At 36.3% G+C, this 12,331-nt stretch overlaps 1 protein-coding gene across 3 annotated transcripts in view; it reads right to left on the reverse strand.

Annotated features, from left to right (window-relative positions):
* Positions 1-12,331, reverse strand: part of LOC132153072 (neural cell adhesion molecule 2-like) — a 231,897-nt gene that overhangs the window by 70,494 nt on the left and 149,072 nt on the right. For all 3 annotated transcript variants that reach the window (XM_059562248.1, XM_059562247.1, XM_059562249.1), the window contains exons 2-5: positions 8,050-8,124; positions 4,455-4,661; positions 610-753; positions 74-208 (exon numbers count right to left, since the gene is read on the reverse strand). In XM_059562248.1, the coding sequence (XP_059418231.1) occupies positions 74-208; positions 610-753; positions 4,455-4,661; positions 8,050-8,124 (561 nt within the window). The remainder of the gene's footprint in view (positions 1-73; positions 209-609; positions 754-4,454; positions 4,662-8,049; positions 8,125-12,331) is intronic.

Genomic DNA, 12,331 nt, shown 5'->3' on the forward strand with positions numbered 1-12,331 from the left:
TTTATTAAACTGACAGATCCTAAGAAAGACTACTGGATCCATCTCAGTGGACATAACAGCTTCCCAAACTCACCGTTAACCACCAGGATGATGTCCCGGAAGTCGATCTCTCCCCTGGCCTCGACTCTGGCCTCGCAGCGATACACTCCTTCATCTGCTTTAGTTACTCTCTGGACTTGCAAATTGTTGTTTTGTAGGAGCTGAAACTCTGGAAAACAAAATATTTGATGGCGTGATAATGACTATGAGGAGCTATATTTATTGCTGGCTGATATCACATCTACAAAAAACAGTATTATTTTTCATTTTTACAAACTCACATGTTAACACTTGTCACAAATAAGTTGTGAAAGGTATAATATTTTTAAGTCTTGCAGTGAAACAAGGTCTTAAAACCTTTATAATAATAATACTTTAAGCATTTATTTATTTCTTTTGTTGGTTTCTTTTTGACAATTGTTTACTCTTTTTTTTTTTTCCAAATCATCTCCAGAGCAGCTTGAATTCTACAATAATTTTCAACAATTAAAGTGACAATACGTATCTTATATTTAGCTGCAAAGGTGTGCTTTACAATATAGGTGATAGTCAGTATGGCAGATTACTTACTCTCAGTGTCTTCAATGATTTCCACATTGCTGTAAAACCAAGAGACCACAGGTACGGGGGAGCTGGTGACATCACAGACCACTTCAGCCACATCACCCTGTCGAAACTCCTGAGGAGACCTCACATCTCTGAACGTCAGCTTCTCTGTGGATCATGGGGGAAGAAAATTATTGTGAAATGCTACTCTTATATACACTACCGTTCAAAAGTAAATACTAATCTGACTGATTAAAGGGGTCATATGATGTGATTTCAGTTTTTTCTTTCTCTTTGGAGTGTTACAAGCTCTTGGTGCATGAAGAAGATCTGTAAAGTTGCAAAGACTAAAGTCTCAAATCCAATCCAAAGAGATATTATTTATCAAAGTTAAGACTCTGCCATGCACCCCTAAAACAGCTCATTCAAACACGCCCCCACATCTCTACATCACTTTGTGGAAATATTTGAGTAATGCCCAAATGTTCACGCAAAGAAAGAATGTGTGGTTTCAGTAACCGCAGTTAGTGTTGAAGCAGTCATGTCAGGGAGATGTTGTGTTTATCTAGGCGAAAGCAAAAGCACCTTATTTGGTCTTCCGAAAGTAGATGAATTTAGGAATCTTTAAGATTACTTACAACAGAACAGCAACGCATTTTATAGATGACCGTTTCGTGAACCTAGGAGAGGAGGTCATTCTGAATTTGCAACGACAATCTGGTGCTTCTGAATAAGGTACTGTAAGTATGTTTTGTTATTATTTGAAGTACTTGCTACTGATTGTTCAAATGCAGATTTTTGCACGTTTTGTGTATTTGTGTGTTTGTGTGTGTGTGTGTGTGTGTGAGAGAGAGAGCCAGTGTCACACAGTGGAGTCAGCAGTCTTAACCGTCCATGTCTTGTGTACTGCAAACACATACGAGCTTCATCACTGTGTCTGTCACACCACTCTGTTCCTCTTTGGGCTTTAACTGATAGAAAAACTAAGGACATTATTAGCTGTCTTTACATTTATTTTGAAAGATGAAGCTTGTGATTATGGAAAGGGACATTACATTTCCGAGGAGTTCTTGCGGTGTTCAGCCAATCACAATGCACTGGGTCAGTTTGCCAATCAGAGCAGACTGCGCTTGTCAGAAGGAGGGACTTTGTAGAAAATTACGCATTTGAGAGAGGCGGGGCATAAAGGACCTACAGTAATGTACAGTATTTGAATAATTTTGAATTTTTTTTTACATTAAAGCATGTCAACATATTCTGTTACACCAAATACACAAAATAATGATCTTTAAAAAAGCATGATATGACCCCTTTAAGTTTTATGTTGCTAATTACTCAGGATGTTGAATCAAAGTTGTACATATTTCATTTGTAACACTTGAAATCGAAGTGGTATGAAGATGAAAGAAAGAAAAAAAAGTAAAAAACATGAGGGCTTTGGCATCCTAGTTTAGACCTCCCCAGTGAGGAAACCAAAGAAAAATCTACATAAAATAAGGGACATGTCAACATCTACGACTGCTTGACATATATCAGGTGTGTTTCCATATCGTCTCCGATTATTCACAATTCACAGCCACATACTGACACACCAAAACCACATTTTGTTTGTGTGGGAAGCTGGTGTAAACATCTGCTACACCGCAGCATAAGAAAATGTGTCTTCAGAGGTCTGTATGATGCTGCGCATTCTCATCAGCAAAGTGACTCTGTGTATTGATCTGTGAGTCATGTCTGTTTACACATGGCTCCCACCGCTCTAAATACAACTTCTAATGGAACATAGGCAAATGCCAAGCCTGGAACAAAGTCAGCCACAGAGAAGAAAGCTTGTGAAAGAAACTCTGAAAGTTTTGCAATATCTACTAATTAAACACACTGAGTATTAAAATATAATTCTCATACATAAAAAAAAAAGAGTGAACATTTCATGTAGCCTTGTTTTACCCCTGTGCTTTACATTTTTGAAGCCAGAGAGAAGTTTCCTCAGCCTGGCACCTTTTCCTTTCTTCTTCACTTTGTCTGGGCTTTGCATGTCTTGTGTTCACTCTCATTCTTTATTACTTTTAGTCACCTTTTCCCTATTAATTCAAGAGTTTTATAAAGGAATTAATTATTTCTATTTTACATAGAAGATACAAGAAATAAATGGGGTGGTGTTGGCGCAGTGGATAAGACGCATGCCTTTGGTGTGAGAGACCCGGGTTCGAATCCACTGTGGGACACCAATGTGTCCCTGAGCAAGACACTTAACCCCTAGTTGCTCCAGAGGTGTGCGACCTCTGACATATATAGCAATTGTAAGTCACTTTGGATAAAAGCTTCAGCTAATTGAATAAATGTAAATATAAGAGCCAAACTATTCCTCTTATGCACCATGCTAAGGAGCATTCAGTTGACCACAACATAACTATTCTCCCCTCTCAATAATGCTGGTTCTCTCTCTGTCGTGTGGTGGCAGCTGTCTGGTTGTTGGGGGAATTACATTTAGCTTTACATCAACACATTTGTCAAACATCTTCGGATTCGCACGTCCATTTCCTTTGAATTGTGAGGCTCTCTTTGAAAGCTTTTGGACGTCCTCTATTCACAGGGAAAATCAAAACAACTATTTCAGTGGCAGCATTTTCAATGGTGGAGGGTTTTTTTGTGCTAACACACATAATGTCCTTAGCTATGTAATGGTGTTACATTGCAATTCGCATCAATACACAGTAGTCTTGAATTGCTTTTATAGCCGGGACATGTAAAAGCATGCCTCCTTGTAATATGCTGAATAAATCTAAATTTATATGTATGATCATTTGAGATAACAGTTTGCATCAAATATAATCTCTCAAGAGAACGAATGAGAACAGATGGAGGGTAACAACATTTCTTCTGTCTTTGCATTTACTTCAGCAATGGCTGAAATCAAAATAATGTATGTTACTGTAGACAAACAAACTTTAGAGGAAATACATGAAATACATTTACTTAAGATGACAACCCATTTCAAGATATTTAAACACTTACTATCTAAAGAAAACAGGTAAATTGAAATGCAAACCTCAATGTCAGAACTTTAATACTCCACATGAAAAGCCAACTTGTAATTTTCTCTGTTTATTTGTAAAATAGAGCAAAAAAGACAATTATCGAGGTATCTCTGACTGGTCTCCCACCACTGGGCTTTGACAGTGATAGGATGTTGAAAGGGACAGCATCCCCACCGCTCAGAGACCACAGGCGTGCCAGGAAGCCTGGTATCCCCTGGGTGGATTCTGTGTGCTCAGTGCCATGAGCAGGGAAGAGTAAAGCTGCTTGCTTTTTGTGCTGAAGAGCCCAACGGTGTTGAATCACTGATGATTAAGAATAGAAATTCTTAAAATTCTCTGTCTCTAAACAAAAGCAATATGCTGTATACTAAACACTGGTTCACTGAAGTTCAGTGTAGCTCAGCTCTGACTCGCGTCATTTTCTGACACTCAACTCTTAAAAATGTAATGTACATATCAAGGCCAAAATTAGATTACACAAAATTGATTTCTCCTGCTTGTTCATCAAAGTAAATTAAGATAATGCAACACAGTTCTTGATCTTCATTTTATTGCATGCATTTAGATTTATTTATTTATTTTTTAAAAGAAAATTTTAAAAGTACTGTTGAAAAAGCTAAATGTAATTATGTGGTTCTAATGTACATAAAACCCCAAATTCATTCATTAAAAGGCATTTTGTGAAATTATTTTTGATATTTCATTCCAAGCCCCTGTTCATTTCTAATTCCAATTGGAATGCATCTACATCAATGAAGTTATAAGAATGGTGATGACAATAAAAGGTGGGTATGAGCAGATTTATTTGTTATTTATGTATTTGTTACTCACGGTAGATTTCCAGCACCACAGTGGCCTCCTGTGTATGCCCCTGTGCGTCGCTGGCCTGGCACCGGTAGATTCCAGCATCTTCTATTTTGGCATTGTAGAGGGTGAGTCTGGAACGAACACCTTCATTGTGTAGGGCCACCCGCTGAGACGGGACCATCCGCTCCCCCTGCGGGTTATACCAGTCCAGACTCACAGGCTCCCCAATCACTATAAACACACACACACACACAAACACACACAGCTATGGTCATAGTACAATACAGAAAAAAAAGTTTAGAGAACAACTTGAAAATATTGTTTTTATAACACACTGTTTTTTTATAGAAAGTATGTTTTGATCTAAAGGGGAAAAAATGGACACATTTCACTGCCATTCCATTTGGTGCCGCTGGTGGTGCAGAACTTCGCCTTTAAGGATATCTCTTAAGCCTCTGGTAGTGGCATACACACTCTCTTTGTCTCCCAAACACACACTGCGATAAACAAAACCCGTCATGTGCTTTGCCTTGCAGAGAGCGGCTGGCTGAACCCACACTTGGTACCAAGGTGCTTGGCACTGTAAATCCTGCTCTGCTGGAAGGTCATAAAAAGCATCAGCATGGTGCAGCACTTCTCCGCTCAAAGCATCAATCAGCCACACAACGGGGGCCTTCGGCTGCACTACGGGGGAGCGGGAGACTAAAGCTCCAGGCAGACAGACTGGCCTGAGGATGCAACCGGCGCTGTGACGCAGCTCTGCCAAGGAAGAAACACTGAGGGCGTACAGGGGGTTATCAGTGAAGGAGCAGAGGCTGATCTGAGAAATGTAAGGGGTTCAAGGAGAGGACAAGACGGCATAATCTTAGACGCTGGACCCTGATGTTAGAGGTTGAAGGGCTCAGGGACAAAGCTTAATGCACTTCACTAGTCACGAAAACAAACGTTGTTGGATCTCCTATTTCACATTAATTTGTCTTCACTTGTGAATGGAGTTTAGTTAAGTTTGGGAAGTGAAAGAGTTATGGTTTGGCATAACGGTTAAAGATCTGGGCTGGCAGCCAAAAGACTCTAGGTTCAAGCTGTGCAAAGGGAGGGGGATGCATGAGCTATCAACACTATGCCCTTGAACGAGACACTTGAGCCACTTGTCTCAGTAATAAGAGGACTGTCAGTCACTCTTAAGGTTGCATGAAATAGTAATAATAATAATAATAAAACTTACTTTGTAATATTTAGTTTTTCTGCAATATAAATTGTTATAGAAATATTCAGGAATTTCCCCCAAATTACTTAAAAAGCTATATTTGGGAAGAATGATTAATTCTAGAATAACTGACCCTTTGCAAAGACTTGAGTTTTAAATCTAACATTTCCACAGTTTTTGACTCATAACTAAAATAACATGATTTCTATTATTACAAAAATAAGAAAATATTAAGAAAATAAGACTGTTTCACAAATTATACCATTGTACAGTAAAAAACACAAGTGGCACACGTGTAAATGAACAGTGCTGCGCTTTACTCTGAAACAGCAGGTAATATATTTAATTAAATCAAAGTCTTTGTGATATGACTAATGCATTAAGCCATTTCTCCATAGATAAATAATTAGCTTAATCCCCACTTACTAGCAAAAACATGACTAGACTGATCCAATGATCTATTTCAGATATCAGAGCCTGGTTATGTTTTCTAGTTTAGTATGCACTGAACAAAACAGGCTGGTATTATATATAATAGAATGGATTAAAGTGCAAGACAAGTCTTCTACAGTTATCTACCACTGTGTACTGTATTTACTCTTCTAGAGCAAATAACTTCCAAAACAGCACCCAAATTAATCTGTTCTACTGAAGCCTAAAATAGAACTTTATGAATACATCAAACCAATACAGTTTCTCTCACACTCTCATGCAAATCCCAAAGCTATTTTTGAAGGAGAGCATGCTGGTTTGCCTCAGCTAGTTGACCTGATGGTTTGCAGAGTTTGTGTGCACCCTTCATATCACCAGATACATACCAGATGAGCTAATCACCTGTAATCTGGCGGCCGTCCAGCAGGGGTTAGCATGCATTACCCTGTTTAAAGCATGCTGTCAGGAAGTGCCTAGAGCTCAGCAGCAGAGCCCTGACAGCGTAACCTGACTACAGCAGCTCAGCCATGTGGAAAAGAAAAACAGCACTCAGCTTCACCAAAAGAACCTGCCCAACATAATCTACCCCTGTGCACATGGATCTCCATACACGTTTTCTTCCTCCAGTACACTGCCCAAGCACAAACTTGCCTGTGGTTTACAGACTACACTTGAATGGTTTAGAACGATAAGGACCTTTGAGCAAGGGAATTGTGCTGATTTTAAATGTAACACAAAGCTGGCGATCTAGAGGAGAAGGTTTCAAACTTTTAATGGCAAGGACCCACAAACATGACAATCCTATATATATTTTCACTATGTGAGAAAAACATTGATTGTGTGTGTACACTACCTTTCAAAAGTTTGGGGATTTAAAAAAAATTTTTTTTTTATGTCTCTTATGATCAACAAGGCTCATAAAAAACAGCAATATTATAAGATGCTATTACAATTGATAATTGTATTTATTTTCAAATATAATATATTTCTGTGATGGCAAAGCTGAATTTTCATCAGTCTTTAGTGTCACATTATCATTTAGAAATCATTGTAAATTGTGGATTTGGGGCAAACATTTCTTATCCATTATGAAAACAGTTGTGCTGCCCTTTGTTTTAAATATATGTTAATCATATATTTTGGAAAACTATGATACTTTTTTTTCAGGATTATTTGATGAATAGGGATTCTTAGATTCTTAGAATTGGGTATTTTAAACAGAAATCATTTGTAGCATTATACAGTCGATATAGAAAATGCCCCCCCCCCCTCATTTTTTGTTGCTTTGCAATCTGAAATGAAGATGACACAGTATTTGTTTTATCCAGCTGTATTTATACAGTGCAACTTATAATATCCAAGTGAAAGATATAACACCAATATGTCTATAAAAAACATCTTACTTATCCAAAACCTTTGAATGGTAGTATATGTGTGTGTTTTTTTTGTTTTTTTTTTACCATTACAAACTGTCAATGTGATTACTCTGACAGTGATTTAATTCTGCATTGACAGCCTGTACAAAGCAGAATTAGATGGCAATGATATAAAATTTAATAACTGTGATAAACACAACATAATTAATATCATTGTTTAGCATGTTGATGTTGAACAACTCTTAAAAATACATTTGGTAAAATTCCCTCGAAACAACCCATTACAGCCCCCTGAAGGTCCCTAGAGTCAAGTTTTAAAACACCTGATCTATTTTTGTAAAACAACCAATATAAAAACAGCTGTCAGTTTAAGATAAAATAATCAAACATACTGTACACATGCAATTACACACTGTCCCAGGTCAGGAAGAAAGCCTTAGTCTTAGTATTCAGTACTGCTTACAATGGGAGAGGTTGTTTAAGCTGTTCAACCTAAATAGACGACTACTCGAGTCAGCACTACGTAAATTGTGTGCATTCATGCATCTCTCTCATATACATCAGCATGAGAGAAGTGAAGAGGTGGTGCTGCAGGAAAACTGACCTGTGCATGTGAAAAACTTGGACTCTCCAACGCTCAACTCCACCTTTTTTAGCGAGATTGACACCTGGAGGACACCTGGAAAACAAAGAAAAAGAGACAGAGAAAGATGAGAGAGAGGTAGAATAAGAAATTCAGCACACGAACCGCAGGTACAACAAGAGTGCTTCACGTGTTCCTGCCATAGAAATCACACCAAACCACAGGCGGCACAAAAAAAAAAAAACCTGTCTTTGCAAGCGGGAGAGATGAGAGGATAGAGGAAGACTTCTATAAGCCTCCTAAGAAATGGACACAAGACAGACAAAGCTTTGATCTATATTTTATATATATATATATATGTGGACTGTTCTTACATTGCATTTCAATTTCGGGGAGGAATCCACTAAGAATGAGCTGCTCCCACAGGTCATTTATTTGTATGCATAGTCCAAGTTCTTTTAACATGCATTCGACTAATTTAAAGACCTGTGTGGAACATGAACTCTTGCAGAATGTTCAAGCTCCTTTTTTTCTCACAATGAAAGTGAATGGTGACCACCAGTGGTGTGCAGGAATGGCAATAACTGTATATTAATCTGTATCTGTTGCCATAAAATTATCTGTGAATTTGCATAGAACCATATGTGGGTCAAAACTAAATGAAGTACCTCTATTTCATTTTTAGTGTCAATATAACAGATATGGCTTGTATAATTAAGAAAATGATTCATTAAATTAATACAATTAAAATATATACTGTACAAACTGTATTTTCTATCCCCTTACCCTAACCCTACCCCTCACACAAAATCTTCTGCTATTTTAGATTGTCAAAAAAATATTTATAATGTGTCCTCCTAATGGGGACAAAAAATAAAAAATAAACAAAATAAAAAAAAATGTCCCTACAAGGACAAAAAATGACTGGTATTTCTATACTATACCATACTTGTGGGAACATTTTGGTCCTCATAATGTAGGGAAAACCAGGACAACACACACACAAATTTGAAAAGGCTTAAAAAAAAGATGTTTTATTAATTATTTTATATGTTTTATAAATTATCAAATATGATCAATAAGAATAAATTATTTTTTTTCACCATTATAAGTCATGCTTTCATCATTATTAACTTAATTTTACTTAATTTCACACTCACAAACATTAAAGATTAATAATACGATTAATGAGAAATAATTAATAAATAAAATAATAATAATAATTTAATTATAATCTGATTTATAAATGAACATGTAATTCAGAGACTGACCATTGCATAGAACTTGATATTCATGTCTTTCCAAATAAGGCATTCCACAATTGGCTTCTCTAGTGACTAATATGTTATTGTGGAGCATGAATGTGTGAGAAAGCAGACAAAATCCTTAAGTATGACCAACTCGAGTTCTGTTTTTGGTTTTTCGCATGTCGGCATGCAAAAGTCAAGAGCAAACTGGGCACACATACACACTTGCGAAGGCACAATGAAACACACACTGATGAAGCTCACAGGGAAGCACTGGCATCTGGCGTAATGATTAATTATAGCACAGTGGGGCTGGAGCTAGTCATCTGACTGGAGACAAGTCTGAGGCTATGTGAGCTGCTGCCCGTAGAAACCAGAAAATAATTATTCCCCAAGACTACTTTGAAAATCATTACGTTTTTAATCTTTTTTTTCACTTATTGTAGTTCAAACAATATTACGTTTGATGTCATGAGCTAATTAATGAAATGACAATATTGTGTAGAGATGATTTGAAGCTGCTATTACAATCTATACTTTGAGTCGAGTACTTTACCACCTGCAATCAAAGCATCTGTATCTCACATTCATCAGACATTGGTAGGATGTTAGGCAAACTGCCTGTGCTATGCTTAAGCAGACTCGCACTCCTGGAACACATTTCCATGTGTTTGATTTCTCCTAAAGCAAAATTCTCCTAAAGCAGAAATTTCAGTCAAAGAAAATGCGTCACAGTGTGTCAAAGAAAATACATTATTCATGAATATAAACATTGATCTTGTAAATTTAGCAAACACATGTTTAACAGATACACAAGTATACGAATGAGCCCCTGAAAAACAAACCAGACTATAAATGACAAAGATAGATTATTTTATTTATTCATTCTTTGATTGAAGTTTATTTGGAATAAAGTTATTTGGGGTCCGTATATTTTTTCTTGGTTAAAAAAAAAGAAGAAAAAAAGAATATTTATTCATTTATTTTTTAAATTAATACCTTCATTCAGCCAGGATTAAAAACTTTCTCAGATGTTACATTATCATTTTAAATGAATGCTGTTTTGAGTAAATTTAGGTAAATGTTGGCATAATAACAATAAATTACATAAATACATAAATGTAATAAAATTACACATTAGTTTTTTTTTTATAAAATAAAAGCAGCCTTAAATGGTGAGCATTAATAATATTGTTCAAACACACAAATAAAGAAGAAAATAAATTAGTTTTGTACAATGGTAGTGCACATAAAAACATGGTGATAATACTAATAATAATGGATTAACAATACAGTGATTAATAATATATATATATATATATATATATATATATATATATATATATATATATATATATATATATATATATATATATATATATATATATATATATATATATATATAAAATGTATTAATCACTGTATTGTTAATCCATTATTATTATTTTATTTTATTTTATTTTTTATGTGCACTACCATTGTACAAAACGTTGTATAAAAATTCTTATTAAGAATTTATTAACAATTATATATGTTCTTTTTTATCAATTATTAATAAAATACACATTCTCTCTCTGGTCATTCTGGCAATCTCTCACCTGTCTGTATCATGCAGATATCTACTAGTTTGAGTTCTGAAAGCATGTGAGATTTTCTTTGACAACGTCCCTCACTGCCAGAACTTGAACTAAATGTAATTAAAGCAATTAATTACTTCACACTCACATGAGAGTCAGTTCTCTGATTAAACCTAACTGTCTGTCAGCCAAATAATCTAATTCAACTGATACGAATCAACAGTCATTGGAGCAAAAATAGAGAACACAGTTTTTTTACCAATTTACTAGCTGAGATAATGAAACGGGAAACAAAAAAGACACTATTGACAAACCAGACCACCAATAGCTAAGATCCACACTTTTTGGCATTAAGCACATCTATTTCAAGCTGTTGAACACAACAAGCATGTTGTGATGGTAGAGCGCTGCTCTGTGAAATGGAAAACGGAAGGTTGCGGGAGCTGTAGAGATGAGGTGCCAAAGCAATTAGACATGCAAATGGAGAGAGCCAGCCACAAATGTGCAGCCTGTGCCAAAATAAGTAAGGCCCCAAAATATCAATACCTGCCAAAAAAATAAAAATAATTACTGAGACGCAAGAGCAACAAACTTCTAATGATAACTAAAAAGCCGGAGAGTGCATGGGTCCACTTAATAATATGTGCTCACGTGGAACCCCAGACCAAAAAAAATATACTGAAATCATTGGTCACCTGAGGTGCAGACATAACTCTCTGCTTTACTGTAATTTTGTGGTGTTTGTCATTCTGAACAAAACGCCTGTGTAGAAAAAGTGAGTTAGAGCTAATTAAGCAGGCAGCAGTGTAAAGCCCCCGGGCTGAGCATCCACACATCAGTCATTTAACAGTCCACTATGGAGAGCTATTCTTCCTCACTGCTACGGAGATAATATTTAGAATGGATCTTTAGAATGGGTTTCTCTTAATGAATCAGTCAAACTGAATCACAAATAACACTGTCTGAACCTGACCTGAACCTGATGGGCTAATGTACTACAAGGTAGACCCACACCCTTCTTAGTGATTAACATGAGCTATGATGTGGAAGATAGAGGGGACCTTAAAAAAGTACACTGGAAATAAATGGAAAAAACACGGCTAATTTTGAACAGCTGTAAATGAAGTAAGATGTTTTTATAATGCCCTAGATTTTTGTATTTTTGGCAACTACCAGTAAGTACAGTAGTAACATGGGAAAAGCCTAAATAAAGTACATGCTCATTTGATAAGAGCTTGGCGCTCACGTCAGATCTAGATGTGTTAGGATTACAAGGAAGGCAATTCAAAGACTCTTTTTCACAACTTACAGTGTCTTTTAATCTTGTAATGTCATCTTTATGGTTTTGTTGATGGAGTTATCCTGTGTTTGCATCTCTCTAGCATTTCCTCTCCTCCTACTACAAGCACTTATCAGTGGGCGGGGCTAAAGAGGTAGTGATGTCGAAGCAGCATTGATCTTCTCCTGCGGAGGCGGAGT

The sequence above is a fragment of the Carassius carassius genome, chromosome 11 (genome assembly GCF_963082965.1).
Source record: "Carassius carassius chromosome 11, fCarCar2.1, whole genome shotgun sequence".
NCBI lineage: Eukaryota > Metazoa > Chordata > Actinopteri > Cypriniformes > Cyprinidae > Carassius > Carassius carassius.